We start from the raw sequence: 24,153 nt of genomic DNA on the forward strand, positions 1-24,153 counted from the left end.
CTAATTCTGCTCTTATGTCTTGTGGTCCTATGGAACATTGCTGATTATCTTTCTATATTTGATCTGCAGGGTCGACCTGGTCCCAGAGGAATTACAGGTTCTCCAGGATCAAAAGGAGAGCCCGTGAGTGTTTCCCATCAGTTCCCTTAAAGCTGCCTTCAAATTCAAGAGAAAGCTGTGTGATTCCACTGTGCTTGTCTTTGTGTCTGAATAGTCAGATTTGAACTTTAACCACTATCTGCAAAGAAAAGGTAGCAACCTTTGTGATCGTAGGAAAAGAAAAACACAGAATCTGGCAATCTGAAATAAAAACAGCAAGGGCAAGCTCAGTCCTCACCTGGAGAGAGAAGAGACATTGGGTGGAATTTTCCTGTCCTGCCTGCCGCGGGAATCGTAGCACAAAGTGGGGGAACAGACCATGCAAAGGTCCATTCACCTCAGGTGGGATTATCCAGCCTTGGGGCAAGTGTGGCCGGAAAATTCCACCCTCTGGCAAACCCAGAACATTACCTCTTCTCTCCCTGGGGAAAGTGTGGTCTGCTAAATGCTTCCTTAATCTTCTTGTGAATGGATATGGCATTATTCTTGCTCATTGACACCATTGATTGAGTCGTAATTCTTAAGTCACTGTGCTGTAGTGTTTTAGTGAGGAGTGAATGCAGTACTTACTTTTCATTGTGTTTGTGCCCTAGGGTTTACCAGGTGTCGATGGAAGGGATGGTATACCTGGCATGCCTGGATCGAAGGTAACTTAGCAATCTTCCAATCTCCTTTGTTTTCCCTTTGAGCATATTTTCCCTCACTCAGTAATTATCTTTGTTGAAGACCCATGCTGCGATTAACCTTTCAGTTTATTTTCATTCCAGGGTGAACCCGGCAAGCCAGGAGCTCCCGGTGAAGCAGGACCTCGAGGTCTGCCTGTAGGTGCAGCTCCTATACGTGAATGACCTGTTTCTGTGCTACATTTGCCAAAGTGCTCAGTTTGAACATAGTATTAGTGGGGAATCATTACTCTGCCTGAAGGACTGGATTTTCGACAACCCCTCCATTCATTTTGATCTCCTTGGTTCCACTTGTCTCGCTCATAGCAGCATTACCCAACCTGCTTCATGTTAGGCAGAGCAGTGAAACCCCAGTAGTTTTATTTATGAGGTAGGGGGTCTTTTTGGTAAGTTCAGACACAGGTAGTATTACGGGCGAGGCCGTCAGGGGGTAGTGAACTGTACCATCTGGGTTGGTTGTGTTCGGTTCTGGGAAATGGAAGGACTCCTTTTTCCTGTCGGGGTCAGGGAGGGATTAGCCTCTGACTACCAGGCTGTTTGCTTCATACGTGGTGGTTTTTCTTTTTGTTTTGATTTGGGTTTTTTCCTTTTTTTGTGTGAGCATTCTTGTCTTTTTTTTATTTGCTTTTGGCTCACTGAGGGTGGATTGGATGTATCCCTGATCTAGAGTTTAATCGAGAGTGGATGTGTATCCCGTACTCTTCTTGTCCCACCATTTTCCTTTTGGTTCTTGTCCAGTCCCCTTTCCCCTATACACTGCCTTGCCTTCAGTGTAGTGACTGCTGTATTCCCTTCTGGGACATTTCTTTCCATTTGTTTCCTTTCTGTGGCATCTTTTTGGGGGTGAGTGGTGGAGATTGTCTTTGTGTTCAGTGTCAGGTTGTGTGTGAGCAGAGGGGAAAAAATGGGGGCGAAGGAGGGGGGTTGCGGTTTTGTTTGCGGGACGGTGTGTGGGTTGGGGGTTACCCAGATATTGAGTGGGAAAGTTTGGTTGTGAAGTGGGATGCGTGCGTTAGGTTTTCTTTGGATTTCTTTTTACTGTTGGTAGAATGGACATTCTGAGGGGTGTTGGGTGGGAGGCGGTTGCTGAGGTTTATTGAACCAAGGCCATTGAGAGGTTTGTAGGTGAGGAGTAAATTCTCTGGCCTCCCCTCAGCATTTTTCTTGGTGATGCAGGGGGTGGGGAGGATGCAGTGTGATGTTTGCTGGTTGAGAGATCTGCTGGTCCTGTGAATGTCAATGGGAATTCCATTGAAGCCACCCACACTGCTGGGGATGCCACAGCATGTGAACGGCTGAAGAATTCTGGCCAAGGATGAGGATTTTACATTCCAGGATAGCAAGTCTGTGCATGGCGGGTGTTGACAAAGAGACTTTTGTGGAATGGGTGATGCATTCTTGGGAGGACAGCAAGAAAGCAGTTGGAAAATTCAATGAAGTAGATGGTAAAGATACAAATCAGTATTTCATTTGCAGCAGAAGATAGAGGTAGAGATGGAGATCTGTGACATTTCACAGGTGGACACTGGAAGGTGTTGTGTTGCACTTGATATGGAATTACAAGCTTACTTCTGTCAAGCTGGATACTGAATGATGTGTTATTGGACGCTGTGGTGTACAGGTATTCGGAACAGGTAACAAGATCAACAGCTAAATATAGAAGCAAGGTGGCTTTGGTCTCGCCATTGCTGAACTGAAGACTGTGAGGCTATTCAGGAAAATACGTTCTGGCATCCCACAACTTGGCAGCAAACAGAGGGACAAATGGCGGAGCATAGCATTGAGGGTGGTGGATCTGGACCATCGTTGCTGATATATGAAACCCTCACTTCATGTTTGTGGATAATGTCAGCAAAGTACGACACACAGATGTGATGAGGGATGGACACCCAGGCAGTGTGCATGAAAGCTTGGAAGGAAAAGCATTTGGTGTGACAGGTGGGAATCGAACCAGGAGAAGGTAGCGTCATGGAGATGGAGCTTGACGGAGAAATTATGGAGGAAGTTTGTGTTTTTGAGGGACATTGAAAACTCTACAGAGCCTGAGGGAAGATATGGGTGGCACGGTAACACAGTGGTTAACACTGCTGCCGCACAGCGTCAGGAACCCGGGTTCAGTTCTGGCCTGGGGTGACTGACTGTGTGGAGTTTGCATTCTCCCCATGTCTGCATGAGTTTCCTCTGGGTACACAGTCCAAAGATGTGTGAGTTAGGTTGATTGGCCATGCTAAATGGCCCCATAATGTCAGGGGGAATAGCTTGGGGTTAAGGGGATAGGGCCTGGGTGGGATTGTGGTAGGTGCAGAGTTTATGGGCCAAATGGCCTCCTTCTGGACTGTAGGGATTCTATGATTGTATGATAACGTAGTGACACTGAATGTCAGCAGTACCCTTTCATTAGTGTGGGCTCAAATGTAGCTGGCATGAAAGTCAAACCGAAGGGATTCAAAAAAAGAATGATAGGTGCCCATTTGGTGGCAGTGATCCGTAATGAACAGGAAGTTGGGTAGTAATTAGGAAGAACAGAGGGGTGAATGAATAACCTTCTTATGAACCTTGCAGTATTGAAGGTGGGAGGGCCCAGTGTTGGAGGAGAGAGAGAGAGAGAGAGCTGTTGTTGCATTACATTGTGAGCATCAAGCTGAGGAGTGGCATTTCAGTGTTAGAATCTGGTCAAAGAAAGACGTTTCATGAGAAGGGGAATTTGGAAAAGATTGGGGCGGGAGGTGTGAAAGAGGCTTGAGAGTTAGACTGTGAGGCTGGGGTAGAGAATGGGGCAGGATGGAACTGCTGGAAGCAGACCACCGAGTAGCCTCAGTATTGGAGGCAATACAGCCCCCAAAATCCTTGCAGCTGTGTACAGATGTGAAGGTGAAGTGGGGAGGGGAGTGAATTGGAAGAACCCTGAAGGAAGGAAGGGTAGGTGTTTGGGATTTCCCATCAGGTTGATTCTGGAGGATTAAGAGGATTTGGTCAATGGGCCTCACTGTTCTTGATCCACTTGTCTGGATGAGTGCAGTTCCAACAACATTCAAGAAGCACAGCACCATCCAGGACAGAGCAGCTCACTTGAGTGACATATCACCCACCTTAAACATTCATTACCCCCATCACTGATGCACAGTGGCAGCAATGTGTACTATCTACAAGATGCACTGCAGCAACTCATCAAAGCTCCTTTGACAGCACCTTTCAAACGTGTGACCTCTACCACCTAGAAAGGTAAGGGCAACAGACACATAGGAACATCATCACCTGCAGGTTCTCCTCCAAGCCACACACAATGCTGACTTAGAAATATATCAGCCGTTCCTCCACTGTTGCTGGGTCAAAATCAAGGAACTTCTTCCCTAACGCATGGTGGGTGTATCTGCACCACGTGGACAGCAATGGTTCAAGAAGACAACTCACCACCAACTTATCAAGGGCAATTAAGGATGGGCAATAAATGCTGGCCTAGCCAGTGACACCCAGGTCTCAGGAATGATGGAAAAAAACAATTGTTTCCTAATTTCACAAAATGACCTATCAGATTTGAGGATGTAATGTCAAGCAGTAGTTTTTTTATCATTTGTTTAAATAATGTGAAATCAGGTAAACCCTTCAAGCTGCGATGGGAGTTTGTCATACTGCAAGTAAAACAGTAGAAATGATCTGGCGACAAGATAGTGGGGCAGAAGCTGTGAAAACAACTGCGACACGTCGGTTAAAGTGTAAAATCCAATAAGTAAAATCAAGGGAGGATCACATGGCCAGTAGGCACCTGGCTAATTTTCCATCTGTTAATTTAAATAGCCTGGTTGTATGAACCCATTTCTCCCTATGTATCTTACATTATTGTGCACTATCTACAAGATGCACTGCAGCAATTCATCAAAGATCCTTAGATGGCACCTCCCAAACCCATGACCACTTCCATCTAGAAGGACTAGAGCAGCAGACCCATGGCAACACTACCACCTTCAAGTTCCCCTCCAAGACACTCACCATCCTGACTTGGAAGTATATTGCCACTCCTTTGCAGTCGCCGGGTCAAAATCCTGGAATTCCCTCCCTAACAGCATTGTGGATCAACCCACAGCACATGAAATGCAGCGGTTCAAGAAGGCAGCTCACCGCCACCTTCTCAAGGGCAACCAGGGATGGGCAATAAATACTGGCCAGCCAGCGATGCCCATGTCCCATGAATGAATACATTTATTTATTTATGCTAAAACAAATGACAATCTTCCCCATCACACCAGACCAATAAAATGAAATATCTGTGTAAACAAGTGGAAAATGGGAGGGAACAAAATGATGGGAAATAACCTGGAAGTAGGATAACACTGCAGGGGTGAAATAAAATTGGAGTAAGCTTGAGTGAAGGAAACTATGGTTTGTCCCGCCATCTATCAATGAATTGAATTACAATTATTTAAATAAGAATGTGCTTTAAATCTTCTAAATTCTTCTAAAGTGAATTATTGTATCACTGCTTGTGTCTTTATTCTGCTGAACACACATCCTTGTCCTGGCATTTACTATCATTTTCTGGGTGTTGACATTCAGGGTGTAATTTTCCTGTCTTGCCTGCCGTGGGAATCATAGCGGGCGGGGGAGGGGGGCGTAGACCATGCAAAGGTCCATTGACCTCGGGCGGGATTTTCCAGTGCTGGAGCGAACACGGCTGGAAAATCCCACCCTTAATGTGACACTGTGATGTGAAAGAGAAAAAAAATACTTGCATTAATGTATCGCCCTTCACAGTCCCAACATGCTTTACAGCGAATAAAGTACTTGTGAAATTGGGACTGTTGAAATGTAGGAAATGGACTGCAGCCAATTTGTGCTCAGAAAGCTCCCCTCAAACAGCAATGTGATAAAGTCCACACAATCTGTTCTTATGATATTAAGTTTTCTTTATCTGAATGAACAGATGAAAGCTCAGAGACCATGAGTCAGCCATTTCCCTACTAGCCCTCCCTGGGAACGGGGTTCCTCACTGGGAATGTCTGCCCCAATTTCTCCAACCGCCCCCCCCCCACCCCCCCCACCAACAACAGTCCAGCATTAGGCTCCATTTCATCAACATAATTTAAACTGAATACATATTTTAATCCCTTCCCCAGGAAGAAAAACTTATTATTTGTTGACCCCTTTTTTTGTTTTCCAGGGTTTGCCTGGTTCTCCAGGACTTCAGGGTGCAATGGGTGCAAAGGTATGTAATGATTGTACTTCTGACTGTGCTTGCTGCTCCTAAATAATGTTAATTGCCAATAAGCAAGTTGATTCTACCTAGCAAGTGGCTGTTGTTGAAGTTTAGATCAGTGCTCCTCTATGGAGCAGAGTCCTCCAGTTGGTCCCTGGGCTGGCCAAAATGGACGCCACTGGAGCTGATATTTGGTGAGAAAGCTTTGAAGAGTTTTTGCCTCCACACACAAACCCCAAGTGTCCTGGACTACTGACTCACCTCTGAATCATCTGCTGCCATACGCAACCATAAGGTGAATTTTCAACATGCTTTGATCTGAAAAGAAGGGGAACTGACTGAATATAGAACATAGAAACATAGGAATGTGGGACTTAGGAATAGGAGGAGACCATTCAGCCCTTCATTCTTGTTCGACCTTTCCATAAGATCATGGCTGATTGGGTTGTGGTCTCAACTCCCCCTTCCCGTCTGTACCCCCATAACCCTCAGTTCCCTAGTCTATCAAAAATCTAAGTCAGTCTTGAATATATTCAATTCCCCAGTCTCCACTGTTCTCTGGGAAGAGAATTCCACAGATTAACGACCCTCTGAGAGAAAACAATTCACCTCATCCCTGACTTGACAAGGATACCTCTTATTCTTAAATGGTATCTCCTAGTTCAAGTCTCCCTCACAAGAGGAAACATTCTCCCAGTATCTACTCTCTCAAGTTCCATCAGGATCTTATATGTTCCAATAAGATTGCCACTTGTTTTTCTAAACTCCAATGTGTATAGAATCAATCCATTCAACCTTTCTTCATAAAATAAGCCCTTCTTACCAGGGGATGGCACAATGGCACAACGGTTAGCACTGCTGCCTCATAGTGCCAGGGACCCGGATTCAATTCCTGGCTTGGGTCACTATCTGTGTTCTCCTCGTGTCTGCCTGGGTTTCCTCTGGGTGCTCCAGTTTCCTTCCACAGTCCAAAAGACTGGTTAGGTAGATTAGCCATGCTAAATTCTCCCTCAGTGTATCCAAACAGGTGTCAGAGTGTGGCAACTAAGGGACTTTCACTTCATTACAGTAAGCCTACTTGTGACAATAATAAATAAACTTAAAACTTAAACAAATTGCCTACCTCTGTTTCCACTTGCTATGTTTCTGTGTGCCTATGAGTTGGGTGAATCTCCTCTGAACTATTTTCAAAGCAATATCCTTTTTTTTAAGACCTGGAGACCAAAAGTCTGATGCGGATTCACCAAGGCACTGCACAGCTGCAGTAAAACTTCTGTATTTTTATATTCCATTCCTCTTGCCAACGTTCAATTTGCTTTCCTAATTACTTTCTGTACCTGCAGACTAACATTTTGGTGATTCATATACCAGGACACCCAGATCCCTCTGTATCTCAGAGTTTCTGCAGTCTCATCTCTCCATTTAAAGATATTTTGCTTCTTTATTCTTCTGGCCAAAGTAAAGAAGTTCACATTTTTCTGCATCATGGCTCATCTGCTGAATTTATGTCCAGTCACTTAACCTATCTTTGTAGACTCTTTACCTCTTGACAACGTAATTTCCTACCTATCTTGGTGTCATTAACAAATTTAGCTACCTTACGCTTAGAGACGTCAACCAAAGCATTAATATAGATTGTTGAAGCCCCAGCACTGATCCCTGTGCACTTCACTAGTTACAGTTTGCCAACCCAAAAAAGATACATTTACTCTCTGTTCCCTATTAGCTAATCAATCCTTTGTCCATGCTAATATGTTACCTCATACATCATGTTCCTTTATCTTGTTATAACCTTTGATGTGACACCTTATCGGATGCCTCTTAGATATTCAAGTACACCACATGTATAGGTTCCCCTTTATCCATGTTGCTTGTTATTTCCTCTGATAAGTGAGTTAATCATGACTTCCCTTTCATCAAACCACGTTGACTCTGCTGCACCCTCTTTAATAATGGATTATACCAATTGTCCCATGACAGATAACTGGTCTGTACTTTCTTGCTCTTTGTTTTCCTCCTTTCTTGAATGAATTAGCTAAATTTGCTATTTTCCAATTCACTTGGACATTATCAGAACCCAAGTAATTTTGGAATATTAAAATCAATGCATCATTTATCTCTGCAGCCACTGTCTAGAGGACCTCAAAATGCAGGTTACTAGGTCCTGGGGACTTGTCAGCCTTTAGTATTAATAATTTTCCCAGCACCTTTTTCCTAGTGATGGTGATTGTTTTAAGTTCTTCCCCCCATCTCCCTCCCTCCCCCTTTCACCTCTAGAATTTCAGATGTCTTTGGGAAACTGAAGACAGACTCAAAATACCTGTCCAATGCCTCTGCCATTTTCTCCTTCTTCATTATTAATTTACTATTGTGGAAATTATGTGGACTCCAAGTCAAGACTGATGCTCTCCAGCTTGGATCCAGACAGTACCTTATTAGATTCAATACCATTCTTCCCACTAACTCCTGAGTTACTTTGTGGTGACAGGCAAAAGCAGGTGGTTTATTGTCCCATCTAAGTAATCTATGGTGAAAATATTTGGGAACCACTGTTTTAGAACAACTGAGATTTGCTACTATAGGTTAGGAGAATTACACAAGATATTTCCAGCAACAAAAATTAAAATTTAGGCATGAAATTTAGGGTAAATTAATTCTGCATTTCCACATAAGAACATAAGAAATAGGAGCAGGAGTAGGCCATCTAGCCCTTTGAGCCTACCCTGCCATTCAATAAGATCATGGCTGATCTGAAGTGGCTTTGTTCCACTTTCCCACTTTCTCCCCATAACCCTTAATCCCCTTGCCTACTAAAAACCTATCTACCCGCGTCTTAAATGTATTTAGCGAGGTAGCCTCCACCACTTCAATGGCCACTTTTCTTATAGATTCATAATCCTTTCGAATGTGGCTTCATACTATAATTTGGGGATTTTAAACTTACCCTTACATGAGTATGTTAGGGTTGGGTATGAACTGAACATTCTGTATTCATGTCTTTGTTACAGTATATGATATTCCAAGCAAATAAATGGAATTGAAGGTTAGCTGAAGAGTTTGAATATATGTTAAGAGAAGAGTCTGAGGGTTAATGCAATTAGAAATGATTGACTAATGTGTATCAGTGTAGTTTCTGATCAGCCTGATCATCATGCAAGCATCTGTTTTGAGATTAAAGATACTTCTGCATTTTCCTTGATTTACCCTGTGTATAAGGGTGGAACTTTTCACCCATTTCTTTAGCAGATGAAATGAATTGGCAGCCCCCACAATAGTTCACATTGTGTGTGGTCTGTGGTGTCCAAATGGAATAGTTTGAGTAACAGCAAATAGCAAAAGTCAGGTGAACGAATGCACTTTTAATTTCAAATTTGTTGGAGAAACAGCAAATTAGTTTAGCGAGCGAATGGTTTCAGTTTCTCTGGCTGCTGCTGTTTTTGAAAATAAAGCATTTTAGGTTTTGAATGGTATAATTACTGTTTATTCTATGATTTTTTATATAAATAATTTATTTTTCTTCCCATTTCATTCTTGCTTTCTGACAGGGTAATAGAGGTCCAGTTGGCTTGAATGGTACTATGGGATCTCCTGGTAAATCTGTAAGTAGACCTTGAACTTATGATCTGAATTAATCTGACTCTTGAACCCTTCACAAAAATACACAGAATTGGCAAATCAAAAGTGTCCTATTAACCATGATGAAGGATTGGGCTATAACCAACAATGGCATGTGATAGAAATATTCTGTTAATTTTCTCTTAGTTACATATAAAAAATATTCCTTTGAATTTTCTATCAATCTCATTTCTGAACAAGTTTATCATCTTCCTGTTGCTCATGATGTATCCTTTATTCATACAAAATCAGGAGCCATTATGATTTCCAATCCCACTACACCAGTTTGAGAATTCAAAATCAACTCACAAAAAATGGAAATAAAAATCGTTTACCTAGAAACGTGGCTATGAAGCTGTCAGATTGTCCTAAAGAAGCCAACTAATTCAGAAATTGTCTTACCTGGGCCGAGATTTTCCTTTCCTGCTCTTCAGAGTGTGAATGGTGACAATGGTGAAAAATCTCACGAGGGACCCAATCACGTTCTAAATTGGAGGGAAGTCTCTCCAAGATTATCCTCCCTGCTCCGTCAGTGATGTAGTAGGAATCCAGATGTTCAACATCAGGAACCCTCTTATAATAAATCTAAATCTCATTATCCGGCCTCTATTGCTGATCATCTCCTTTCTGTGAGATATCCATTCACATTGACACGTGGGCAGACTGGCGTGAATTACAACTGTTCCCCCATGGCATGCACTTGGCTAGCATTCCCTCGAAAGGAGCCCAGGTGAGTGCATCTCTTGAGGGGGGTGGGGTGGGTAAAGGGACATGCCTTTTTAGGTAACAAAATACTGGGTGACAACAAAACACTGAAGAACATGACCCACTATCACGTTCTCTTCTATGTTTCAACCAAGTCGCCTCTTAAACTCCAGTAGATACAAACCTTCCAACCTTTCCCCATAAGACAACCCCCTCGTTCCAGGTGAAGGTTTAATACACCTCTGAAGTGCTTCCAACACATTTACGTTCTTCCTCATAAATAAGGAGACCAATACTGTATGCAGAGTTGCAGATGTGGGGCAGGAGTTTCCTGCCATATGCGTCTCAAGGTTGGAAAGTCCCGCCCTTTGCATAGTCCGTGTCTCGCCCGCTAAGATTCCCGTGGCAGATGGGATGGGAAAATTCTGCTGTAGTCTCACCAATGCCCATTTATTTGGATAGATTTCCTCATTCCTCAGCTGGGGTACTGGATTATCTTTTATAGATTTGGTATTTCTCAGGGGTGAGGGGGCGGGGGGGCGTTCCTGCTGGGGAGTGGACCATTTCATGGTTCAGGCACCCACTTTCAGCCATGCATGCCAACTTGTCCTGATGACAGGCTTAAGTTCTAGCTTCAGAAGAGCATTTCCCACTGCATCAATACAACTTGAGGTGTGACTAGCTTGTTATTGGTGTACTAACTTCATAATTACTAATGGTCACCCTCGTTGACAATGAGAAATTTACATTTCTGGAATGCCAGGATTCTTTATTATGATAAACTGTTGTTCTTCTTTAAATGGTTACAATATTTTACCTTCTGAATGCAATCATAATTTATTTCATCATCGGAACTTTTAAATTAAAAGTGAAGGCATTCCACAGGTTTTACTTCCTGGTTGGCTGTCTGTTTAAATAATTCAATGTGATTGGCTGCTTAGCTTTCTTGCTGACATCACTGTTGAGGTCCCCTTGACCCAGTGTCTGATTTAAGATGATATTGGGAAAGACAGAGTTCATGCTACCGAGATTGCTAGATCTCTGCGGGCAGCTTTCATCAAGGTGGGCACTTTTGAAAAAAATCATTTGTGGGGCATGGCCGCACTGGCTGGCCAGCATTTATTGCCCATCGCTAGTTGCCCTTGGAGGGCAGTTGAGAGTCAATCACATTGCTGTGGCTTGAGGTTGCACTTAGACCAGATCGATAAGGACGGCAGATTTCTTTCCCTAAAGGACATTAGTGAACCAGATGGGTTTTCCCGAAAATCGACAATGGTTATCAGTAGATTCTTAATTCCAGATTCTTTTAATTGAATTCAAATTGCATCATTTGTGGTATTTGAACCCAGAACATCAACTGAGATTCTGATTTCACACCCCTGCCTCCCCAAATCCAACTAGCTGTATCTCATCAGTCTGAGCTTCATTTCAGTCTGTTGCCAGAGGTAAAAAGCTAATGTTTAACCCATGGAATGGCCTGTTTCCTCTCCTACTTTTGTCTTAAACCAGCAGTAAAAATCCACACTTTTATTTAGATTCTGGCTAGGCACATTAATTCCTGCTTCTGTCATTGACTCCTGTCATGGCCAGCTGAGTGCAAACCCACAGCCAGATTAAGTTCTTCATGAATAAAACAAATAAGAAGCTCCATGGTTGTCCCTGGTTCACCAAAGAAAAGTGCCTCCCTTCTTTTAAGAGGGACGAGTTATGAAGGAAACTGAACAGTAGAACAGAGAAAACTCATTAAAACAATGATGGTTTACATCCTGCAGTTCTGGCCACAGGAGGCTTTTCCTTTACTAAAGCGTGTGGTGTACTCCTTCTCCAGGGCTACCCAGGCATGAACAAGACTGTAGGAGAAAGGCAATGAGAGTGACTATCTCCATGAGCCTCTGGCCTGAGATAGGATCATTTATCAACTTGTTCCAATTGTTGTACAGCTTGTTTTTCAAGTTTATTTAAAGTGCCACAAGTAGGCTTGCATTAACACTGCAATGAAGTTACAATGAAAATCCCCTAGTTGCCACACTCTGGCACTTGTTTGGGTACACTGAGGGAGAATTTACCATAGAAATCCTAGATCCCAGAAGGAGGCCATTTGGCCCATTGAGTCTGCAATGACAACAATCCCAACCTGGGCCTATCCCTGTAGTCCTACGTATTTACCCTGCTAATCCCTCTAACCTACACATCCCTGGACACTAAGGGGCAATTTAGCATAGTCAATGCACCTAACCCATAACATCTTTGGACTGTGGGAGAAAACCGGAGCACCCGGAGGAAACCCACACAGAGACGGGGAGAATGTGCAAACCTCACATAGGCAGTGACCCAAGCTGGGAATCGAATCCAGATCCCTGGAGCTGTGAGGCAGCAGCGTTAACCACTGTGCTACCCAAATTTAGCATGGCCAATGCATCTAACCTGCACGTCTTTTGGACTGCGGGAGGAAACCATAGCACCTGCAGGAGACCCACGCAGACATGGGGAGAATGTGCAGACTCTGCATAGACAGTGACCCAAGCCAGGAATGGAACCTGGGTCCCTGTTACTGTGAGGCAGCAGTGCTAACCACTGTGCCACCGTGCCACCCCAATATGCCACCGTGCTGCCCCGCCTCCGATCACCTTGGATTGTAACAAGCAGCCCATCCAGCAAGCAGAACAGGTAGCAAAACCTCTTGTAGTGGTGAAGAAATGAAGAAAACTTGAACCCTGTGGCAGCTTCAATGACATAAAGTTGTTGTTTGGCATCAGGGGCATAAATTATTAAAATGCTCTTTGTTGTACTATTCATGGTTCAAAAATGTCTCGTAAGCAAACTGTATAACCACTGAAACCAGTGCTAAACTGAGAAAAAAATAATTAACTCCTCGTGTCACAGAATTTAAAGTGCTTTTTCTTCCCTCACAGGGTGAACAGGGCCCAATAGGCGATGTAGGAGAACCTGGTCTCGTTGGCCCTCCGGTGAGTAGCTGACAATTTCACTGCCTTTATCTTGCAACCAATCTGCAGGAACTGCGGTTAATTTGAATAGTTTAGTTCAACTCGACTGTGGTGTTCTTTTGTGTGATTGTTCAGAGAATGTCTTTAAAAGGCTTTGGCTGTTTACAGTACTGGCAAAAGTAGTTTTCATTGTTAAAAGCTTGAACCATCTCTGAAACTAGATTATTGCAAAGGGAATGATCACATTGCATGTCCTTATCACAGAATCCCTACAGTGCAGAAGCAGGCCATTTGGCCCATCGAGTCTACATCGACTGTCCGACAAAGATTCACTCCCCGGCCCTATCCCCGTATCCCCACACATTTATCCGCTAATTTCTCTGACCTACACATCTTGATACACTGCGGGAGAATTTAGCGTGGCCAATCCACCTAAGCTGTACATCTTGGTAGTGTGGGAGGAAACCAGAGCACAGGGAGGAAACCCACACAGATACGGAGAGAACAGGCAGTCTCCACACTGATAAGCCCCAATTTTACTAGCTTGTCCATCATTGGATGGAGTGAGCCGGTAAAATCGCACGAGAGCCGAGAAACCAGAATCGCACCCAATTTCTAGGCTCTCGCAATCCTACCAGAACTGGATTTCCGTTGTGTTAAGCCTCTGGCCCATTTCTGGCGAGAGGCTGAATAAATTATTTCAATTTATTAAAATCTTAATTTCCATCTAATTAGTAAGCCCATGCTGAATCATTTGGGCTTGCTTGCACTTATGGCTCACAGGGAGATGTTCTCTCTGGCGAGGAATACATCTGCTCCCCATGAACGGGATAAATTCGTGTTGGCATTTCCGGTAGAACCAGAGGCCATTGAGGACCCCTGAGGAGGCTGAGGGCAAGGGGCTGCCCCTGAGGCAGTGCCAGTCTGGCACCTTGGCAACACCCCCGGCACCTCAGGCAGTACTAAGGAGGCAGTGCCAGAGGGATGGGGCCTGAAGGGGTGGGACTGGCCTGAATGGGTGTGTGACCTGAAGGGGCAGGGCCTATAGGGGTGGGGCTGTTTCGCACTCTGCAATGTGATTGGTGGGGATGAGAGGTGGGATGCCCACTGCCACTCTGCCTGCAATTGGTTGGGGGCGATATTTTCATATGTTGTGGGGCTTGCAATTGCCATGGACCCCTGCGATTGTGGAAGTGGGGTGCTGGGTTGATATTGGCTGCAGCAACAGAGGCCTGACAAATCTCTTTCTTTCTGTCAGGCCTTTATGATTGCAATTGTGCATGTACAGCCATAGAGGTCTGCACATGTGCAATAGCTACCTCTGCTGGTTGAAGAAGCTGGCTGGTGAGTTTAGCCCTGCCCACTGCCTCATTGAATCCCTACAGTGCTGAAGAAGGCCATTCAGCCCATCGAGCCTGCACCATCACCAATCCTACAAAGACCTGTCAAGAATCTTGTCAACATGAATCAGATCAGTGAGGTATAATTACCTCGGGGGATATCATGTGACGAGTGGACTACATAATTACATGTTAGTTTATTAAAATATATTAACATAAGGCTCTTGCCCATTATGGATGCAAATCTGTTTTGTCACTGGCAAATGGGCAGGGAAAATTGAAAATCACAATCTTGCCAGCAAGATTGGTGATTCCCAGTTTTGTCGGGGTTTGTGCCCCAGTAGCAATCCTGTGCACTGAGCTCCACCACGTACAGTGTTGCATGTTTATCAATCCAATGCAAATGATGCAGATTTTTCTGTTTCTGCTCCTATTAATAACATGTTCCGGAGGATCCAGCACGTTGCTTATACTGTTGGATCCCAATACACCATTTTCCCTTTGCAAAGAGTGTGAATCATTCACACCACTATACTATCTCTGTAAATCTTTCTTGACTTTCATAACCTGCTGCTCAGAGATTGAGGTGCTATCTTCGAAGGCGACAACCTGATTAAACCACTCCCGCCCCACCACCACAGCCCACCATGGAGGTCTCAGGAGCTCCCTTCCCCACCCCTGATTGGAGTCAGCCCCTTCTTCCCCCTCCTCTGATTATCAGCCTCTTCTCTGCCTTCACTTGCCACCACACAGTTTGAGCTGGCACCCAGCACCTCTGCACCCACCAACGGCCATCGCTGGCATCCCCACTCCTCCATCTGCTCCCAACTAACACCACATCTAAATGATTTCCCCCCCAGCCCCTCCACTTTCCTCCATGAGGCTCCCACTGGAGCCTGCTCCTTTGCACCGTCAGGTTAGCACTGTCAGGTTGGCAAGGGAATGGTGCCACCATGTGCCAAGCAGTGCAGGGAGCATTGCCAGTGCACTGCCTGGCCAACAAAGCAAAAACAGAGAGTGGAATTTTCCTGTCCTTCCCACTACGGGAATTGGACCATGCCAAATCTGTTGACCTCGGCAAGGATTTTTTGGGACGAATGCGGCTGGAAAATCCCGCCCAGCAAATGCTGGAAAATCTCAACAGCTCAGTCCTTCTACCCTGGGGATCATACTTGTCGTTGCACCTCCAGGTGACCCCCATGACAGGACCACACCTGTATGAAACTGTGCCAATGTGATGTCACATTGGCACAGTGTCAATATACAGTGGAGAAGGGAGGGTTGTCAATATCTATTGAGGAGGCAGGTTAATAACATTTAAGTATATTCAAATAAATGTAAAACAGGTTCATACCGGTGATGCATGTGAACCTGAAGATGTCACTGGTGAGGGTACCTACGCCACGTACACTCCAATGTTTCAAGAAACAGCTCATTACCATTTTCTCAAGAATTTGCGATGGGCAATAAAATGAGTGATTTAGCCAGCGATGCTGCATCCCCTGAAAAAATGAGGAAAAATATAGCAACAACTTGTACAAAAGCAAGGAAATTACACTAACCCTTCACAAAACGCAGATTTAACCCCAGATAGAGTACTGTGTTAAATTCTCTGGCATCACGTCTTAGGAAGGAAGCCGTAGGACTGGTTTCTTAGAAAAGATAGGATATAAAACTTCAGCTGTGTAGATGTGCAGAAAAACTGCAAATGTGTTCTTTAGAGCAGAGAAGGTTAAGTGGAGATTGGATTGAGTTCTTAATAATGATGAATAGTTTCGGTAGAATTGAGAAGAAAAAGCTGTTTCTAGTGGAAAAGGGTGGGTAACCATGGGACACAGATGTTAGGCAGGTGGCAAAAGAACTCGAGGTGAGCTGAGAATTCTTTATAACTGAGCCAGTTGTGAAAATCGGGAATGCACTGCCTGAAAGATTCACTGGTAATGTGCATAAAGGAATTGGATAAATAATTGGCCTATCAGTATTATCACTGGACTATTAATCCTGAAACTCAACCAATGTTCTGGGTCTCGGGTTCGAATCCTGCCATGGCAGATGATGGAATTTGAATTCAATTTAAAAAAGTCAGGAATTAAGAATCTACTGATAACCAATGAACCATTGTTGAAAAACCCATCTGGTTTATTAATGTCCTTTAGGGAAGGAAATCTGCCATCCTTACTTAGTCTGGCCTACATGTGACTTCAGAGCCACAACAATGTGAATGTCTCTCAACTGCCCTCTGAACAAGGGCAACAAGGGATGAGCAATAAATGCTGGCCATCCAGACACGCTTATGTCCCACAAATGAATAAAAAAAATTGCAGGGCTATGGAGGAAAGGACAGAGGGTATGGGATTAGTTGGATACGTCAGTGAAAGAATGGGTTAAGGTACAGTATTCACAGCAGCTTCCGCTTTTAGAGTATTGTATTGTTCCTGGAACCTGCAAGGAATTTAAAAGCTCAGTTTTTCCCAGCAGTGTGCCTGCGAAGATGTCGATTAATCCCCTGAAATATGCTTTTCATCTTTTTGGGGTGGTGAGGGGAAATAAGATTAAGGCTTTTCTAAAATTAATTGCTCTGTGACCATTAGCTGATCCATTAATGTAATTACTGGTGCTGTCATTGAAAGAATGTCAAGATATTTGTTTAACTAATTCCCAACTATTTGTATGCAAATCCTTTGTAGGCTGAGTAGTTAAGGATCTAATTGGTATTTTAAGATCTCCCCTCGCGACTCATGTCCCACAATGAGTGGCACAGACATTTCTAACTAAAGAGAGAAAAAAAATCATGCAAGATGTGGTTTCTTATTTAGTTGACCACCAAGTAAAGTTATCAGCAGTGACAAAACTGTCCTTCTGTGAGTAGCATCACACAGGGTTATGTTTCATTACCATTTTCTCAAGAACAATTTGCGATGGACAATAAAATAAGTGATTTAGCCAGCGATGCTGCATCCCCTGAAAAAATTAGGAAAAATATAGCGACAACTTGTACAAAAGCAAGGAAATTATACTAACCCTTCACAAAACACAGATTTAACCCCAGATAGACTACAGTGTTAAATTCTCTGGCATCACGTCTTAGGAAAATACTTACAAATGGTTAAGATACAAATGGTTAAGATACTTACAGGCTAGCTGAATGTCTATAATCGTGAACTTACTTCAACAAGCCTAAAGACTGCTGAACAACTCTAGATCTGTGAGCAACGCTATCCTGTATGAAGAATAAAAAGGCCAAAGTGGAGGGGTGTTTTCCAGCCTCTGCATGATGCGGTTCTCGTGGTGAGAGGCAGCGTGCCATTTGCTGCCATCCTTTGGTTCCGCTGCTGCCAATTGATTGCCACCTACCACCCCATGCCATTGCGAAATCCATTGCAGGGATCTGTCGTGAGCAGGACCAGAAGATCCTGCCATGTGAACGAATGAAAAACTGTGTGTGTTCCTAATCCTAATTGCAGAGTATTAGTTAATGGGTGCAGAGGGACCTAGGTGTTCCAGTGCATGAGTCACAAAAAGTTAGTATGCAAGTACAATAATTAACTAAGAAGGATAATGGAATACTATCTTTTATTATGGGAAGAACTGAATATAGAAGTAAGGATGTTTTGCTGTAGTTATACAGGGCATTGGTGAAACCACACCTCAAATACTCTGTGCAGTTTTTGTCTCCTTATTTAAGGAAGGATGTAAATGCATTGGAAGCAGCTCTAAGGAGGCTTCCTCAATTGATATCTGGACTGAATGTGTTGTCTTCTGAGGAAAGATTGGACAGACTAGGCTTGTTTCCACTGGAGCTTATAAGAGTGAGGGGTGACTTGATTGAAGTCTATAAGATCCTGAATGGTATTAACAAGGTAGATGTGGAAAGGGTGTTTCCTCTTGTGGGTGAGTGCAGAACTCGGGGGCACTGTTTTAAACTTAGGGATTGCCCTTTAAGGACAGAGATAAGAGAATTTTTATTTCAGAGGGTTGTGTGACTTTGGAATTTGAATGCCTTAAAATTCAGGAGAGGAGGGTCACTGGATATTTTTAAGGCAGAGGTAGAGAGATTCTTGTTAGGCAAGAGAATCAAGAGTTACTGAGGCCATGGGAATGTGGAATTCGAGCCACAAACAGATCAGCCATGATCTTATTGAATGGCAGAGCAGGATCGAGGGTGCAGATTAGGTGGATTGGCCATGGTAAATTGCCCTTTAGATATGAATATTTGGGGGATTGGCAAGGTAAATACATGGGGTTACGTGATAGGGCTTGAGAAAGATGCTCTGTAGGAGAGTTGGTGCAGATTCGATGGGCCAGTTGGCCTCTTTCTGCACTGTAGGAATTCTATAAGCTGTGAAGTGAAATATATATTATACCTCACTGGCTGGAAGTACAGCAAGGTTCAGTTGGGTTCTTTTCCTTGCAGCAAAGGAGATTAAGGGTTAGGGTTTTACCAAGATGTACAAGATTCTACCAGATGAAGAAGAGCTAGAAATGAATCAAGCACTACCTACTTGCATTCTCAGACAGGTTATATTACACATTACATTAACTTGACTTGTATACCCTTGAGGATAGGAGATTGAGGGGTGATCAGGTCGATCAATGTTAAAAGGATTTGACAGGATATTTATGGATAAACTATTACCTGTGGTTGTGAGAATTAAGAATGAAGGAACATAACTCTAAAATTAATAGCTGGGCCATTCAGAAAAGAAAAACAGGATACACTATTTATGTGAAAGATATTTGAAACCCTTTTCTCCAAAAAGGCTGTCGTTACTGGGGCAATTGAAGACAGTGGTACATAGATTTTTGTCAGGTCCTGACAGGGATACAAAGCAATGGTGAGAAAATGGAATTAAAGTCCAGGCCTATATCTATCAAATGACAATGGTGGTCTGAATGTTTTGAAGTCCAACTGCCGTGCCTGTGTTCCTTCAGAAAAAGAATATTGCTGTACTGGAAGGATAATGTTATATTTTAAATGGACTGGTTATTGGTTCCAGAAAGATATATAAATGCTCAGAATCTCTCTTAGTGGAAAGCTGCACCATTGGTATGCCTTCAGCTGCCTGGGCCTACGCTCTGGAATTCCCTCTCTCTGTTAAAATCCCCTCTTTGGCTAAACCTTCAGTTGCCTGTCCCAATATCTCCTTATGTGACTTGTTGCCAAATTTAATGTGGTGATGCACAATGTGTTGTTTTTAGAAGAGTCGGGTATGATATGGTCATCCAGATACCAGAGGGAGGACTAATACTTTGTTGTTGGCTCAGTGTTCAGGAGGTGATCTGGTGATCACCTGAACACATATAATTGGTGTTTAAAACAGTGCCTTAAGAACGAAACAAATCATTATCTGCCTTAGTTTCTTCCCAAAGTACAAAGGTCGTAGAATCTCATCGAATCTGGACCAACCACAATCTCACCCAGGCCCTATTCCCATAACTCCACATATTTACCCTGCTAATCCCCTTGACACTAGGGTCAATTTAACATGGCCAATCCACCTAACCTGCACATCTTTGAAATGTGGGAGGAAACCAGAGCACCTGTAGGAATATCATTCAGACACAGGGAGAAGGTGCAAACTCCACACAGACAATGACCCGATCCTGGAATTGAACCCGGGCCCCTGGTGCTGTGAGGCAGCAGTACCAGCCACTGTGCCATCGTGCCGCGCACGTTAATGTGTATTCTTCAAAGGGGAGATGCAAGGAAGATTTTCCCAATGATGGGGGAGTCCAGAACCAGGGGCCACAGTCTGAGGATTCAGAGTAGACTGTTTAGGACAGAGATGATGAGACATTTATTCACCCAAAGAGTGGTGAGCCTGTGGAATTCATTACCACACAAAGTAGTTGATGCCAAAGTATTGAACGTATTCCAGAGGCGGCTGGAAATAGCACTTGGGGCAAACGGGGTCAAAGGTTATGGGGAGAAAGCAGGATTAGGCTATTGAGTTGGACGATTAGCCATGATCGTAATGAGTAGTGGAGCAGGCTTGAAGGGCCGAATGTCCTCCTCCTGCTCCTATCTTCTATGTTTCATGGTGTCAGTGGATGAACTAATCCCACACTGTAAATTATGCAGAAACTTATCCTTTATGTTTCTCTCTTTTGGACAGGGTGACCGAGGGCCAGCTGGTGGTGTAGGTCCTGCCGGTCCACCAGGCCCAGCTGTGAGTATTTTCATCAACTCTTGAGACAGTTCTGTTTCTGGAATCTTTTTATGTTTATATACCTGAACTTGTGTTCATCAAATTGCTAGCTGGGTTAATATCATTCTGGGCATTGTTAATAACAAACAAAGATGATGGGTTTGCTGCTCCATTATGTTATTGAGGGTGTCAATTTAGTTAAAATGACCCAAGCAATGGAACCCACAGGAAGTTGAATACTGTGCGATTTCAAGCCAATACATTGTTCATTTAGAAATGAAATGTGTCAGGTCAGACTATTCATTCAAAGTTCTATTGTGGTTCTGTGTTTGTGAATATTGGTACCATATTAGGGGTATTTATTATTAATAATAATGGACCATATTGCAAATTTCAAGGCAGTGAAGATGGGGATTATCATAGTTATAGGTATTTGTGGGAGTGTTGGACCAGAGTAAGACTACTGGCCCCGAATTGATTTCTAGCCAGGGACAACAGAGTTCTGCAGCCCAATCCTGAATGTTGGTTGGATCCAAACCTGACATTTACAGCAGAGCTTAAAATGTTTCCTGGGGTAGGGGAACTGGTTTTAAGTCTGACTTTGCAGCAGGTGGTGTGGGATCCAAGCACTATTACTCTATCTGCTGGATCTCAAGTTGTACCTCTCACTCCAGAGGGCTTTGGGTGACTTTGCTTGCACTGGGTGCAAAGGCAGAATTGCTTCTGATGCAAACTGCGTGTTGTAACTGGAACCCATTGAAGTGGTGGTTCTATACTGCTAAAGTAAAGGATGGGCTACATTGCATGCAGCTCCTGCAAGCACAGGATCAGTCCCATCAATGCATCTATTTAATCCTTGCTAGACAGTATTTACACTGTAACAGCAGGGCCACAGCACAGGAGATTGAACTGAAAGAGTTCACTGTTACTGAGGAATTCAAACCACAGTGGAAAAAAAAATCATGTAAAATGAGCTGAAGCAGACAAGGTCAGAAAGACGGCTTTAGTGCTGAAGAATGTTCAAGTACGTGTCAAATAAATTAAACACACAGTTTGAGGAAAAATCTCCAGAATAGCACCAGTTTACAATATTCTTCTGTTTTTTTGAGATGGTGGGGATGTAAAAATGGAATTAGTAACACCGAATTTTGTAGTAGTTATACCTGTGATTGGAAACGCTGGCTGATAATTCCAATTCAGATATTTTATTCCACGCTTTATTTTTCCTGCTCCTGAATACTGCAGGGTCCCGTTGGAGATATTGGCTATCCTGGTCTTCCAGGTCCTGCTGGCTTGCCTGGTGCTAAGGGTGATCGGGTAAGAAATACCTCTTTTTGTACCAGAGTTCGGCAACAAATCGAAACCTTGCCTGCCAACATGCTGCCAGTCTGGGATTTTTAATTGTGATTCAAAGCTGTACATTTACAGGGATTGCAAAGGAGATGAAGAGGCGAGTGGTGTGGGATTGGTGAATGGTGTGAGAGCTATTTGAAGAAGTGGGTGATCGGGGAACTGAGATAGATAGAGAGATAAAGTAACCCTAATCAGCAACCAATGATTAATACTTAGAGCAGTTTTAATACCTCATTCAATGTGCAATTTCACTAGAAAATTAAGATTTTTTCCCTGACTTTTCTACTTAAGAATTCCACAAATCTTAACTTTCAGTGAAGATGAATGCAGGTGATTATATATCTAATACTGGGGCCAAAGTTCTTATCTTTAATCAGAAGTACAGAATTGTCTGCTCTCCTTTTTTGTTGTTTAGCTAAATGCACCCCTCACACCGAAGCTGCAGAAATATATATTTCTGAAACATTCACTGGCTTTGGTGACCAATAAAAACAGTCAATCATGGACACAGAAGCAAAATAAACGTCAAAAGACATTTGTCGGTGAGCTCTGCACCAATGCATCTGTCGGGAAGTTCCACAGTAGAGGTGTTGGACCTGTTACCGGCATCATGGTGCAGAAGGACCCTAAAATGGGGTCCCTGTCCTAGAAAGTACAATCCCCATCAGGCATTGTTCATTGTCATACCTAGGGCATGGCACAATGATCCCCAGTTCTTTAGGTCTGGTCTTATTTATTCCATGTCATGATTAACAGTGTGTAAATCAGCCTGGTCAACCCCTCATCCCTTCCCTGGGGCAGAGAAACCAGCCCGACTTTAAGTTTTAATTATTATTATCCTGGCCCAGCCCCTGCAGGACCCAAATGTGGAAAACACCCAATCCTGACTGACCTGGATGTAGATATTAATATTAAATGTCAGTTTATGACAAATAGAATAACTTACTTATTACTTCCAGCAAGTTTCTCCTGCATCCAACTCATCAGGGATACAAACGTCCCACTGCAGCTGTGTCCTTTTATACTCTCTTTGCAGGTTGTGCAAATAACCATTACCCATCTTTAGGATATCAGTGAACCAGATGAGTTTTTTCGACTTAATTCCAGTTGTTTTTTTTAACTAAATTCAAATTCCATCATCTGGCTTGTTTCGAATGCAGGTCCCCAAATCACCAGCTGAATTTCTGGATTAATAGTCTAGTGATAATATCACAAGGCCACTACCTCCATGATTAAAATCTCTTTGCTTCCTAACTCCATATGCCTTTGCCTTTCCTTTTTCAGTGGCTTTATCTTTAGCAAGCTCTGGAAATTCAGTATTTAAACCTTAGGTTTCTGTTCTTCCTCACCCTCCATCACTATCATTCTACCGACTATCTTCTCCCATTTCATTGTCTCCTCCTAACCACATTATCTCCTGCTTATCCAGATCAAATTGCTTCTTCTCCATATCTGTCCATTCCACTCAGCAGTCTTTGGCCTGAACTATTTTTTTCTGATCGGCACCCTGAAGCATTCGAACAGCAAATTCGGATATTGTAGCCAACTGTACCCATATCCAATCATCTGCACACATTTCGGAATGAAAGTGGATCCAGCACTCACCACTGGACTACTTCAATCCAAATAACACCAATCTACTGACCTACTTTCCCTTCAAGCTGCACATTTTCTGGTGCCCCATAACTTTTGTGAATCACCTTCTGGTGTCCACACAGATCCTTGACTGCATTACCTTTTAGCAATTCAATCAGACTGCTGCTTCTGTAGCCACTACATTTCATGGCTTAGGAACATATGAACAAAGGAATTAGGAGCAGAAGGAGGCAATTCAGTCCTTGCAGCCTGCTCTGCTGTTCAATTAGATTGTGGCTGATCTCAAATCCACCTTCCTACCTGTTCTCTATATCCCTTTAACCCCTTTTTAAATTTATAAATATATCTATCTCCTTCTTGAAAGCATTTAATGATTCAGACCCCACCGTGCTGTGGGGAAGCGAATTCCACAAATTCACCACCTTCTGCGAGAAGTAGTTCCTCCTCATCTCTATTTTAAATCTACTGCCTCTCAAC

At 43.4% G+C, this 24,153-nt stretch overlaps 1 protein-coding gene across 1 annotated transcript in view; it reads left to right on the forward strand.

Annotated features, from left to right (window-relative positions):
- The window catches only part of col9a1b (collagen, type IX, alpha 1b), a 123,637-nt gene that overhangs the window by 62,893 nt on the left and 36,591 nt on the right, over positions 1-24,153 (forward strand). Inside the window, exons 17-24 of the mRNA XM_080193166.1 lie at positions 70-123; positions 693-746; positions 867-920; positions 5,938-5,982; positions 9,519-9,572; positions 13,206-13,259; positions 20,695-20,748; positions 21,973-22,044. Coding sequence (XP_080049292.1) covers positions 70-123; positions 693-746; positions 867-920; positions 5,938-5,982; positions 9,519-9,572; positions 13,206-13,259; positions 20,695-20,748; positions 21,973-22,044 — 441 coding nt within the window. The remainder of the gene's footprint in view (positions 1-69; positions 124-692; positions 747-866; positions 921-5,937; positions 5,983-9,518; positions 9,573-13,205; positions 13,260-20,694; positions 20,749-21,972; positions 22,045-24,153) is intronic.

The sequence above is a fragment of the Carcharhinus amblyrhynchos genome, chromosome 7 (assembly GCF_965287045.1).
Source record: "Carcharhinus amblyrhynchos chromosome 7, sCarAmb.v2.hapA, whole genome shotgun sequence".
NCBI classification, from domain to species: domain Eukaryota; kingdom Metazoa; phylum Chordata; class Chondrichthyes; order Carcharhiniformes; family Carcharhinidae; genus Carcharhinus; species Carcharhinus amblyrhynchos.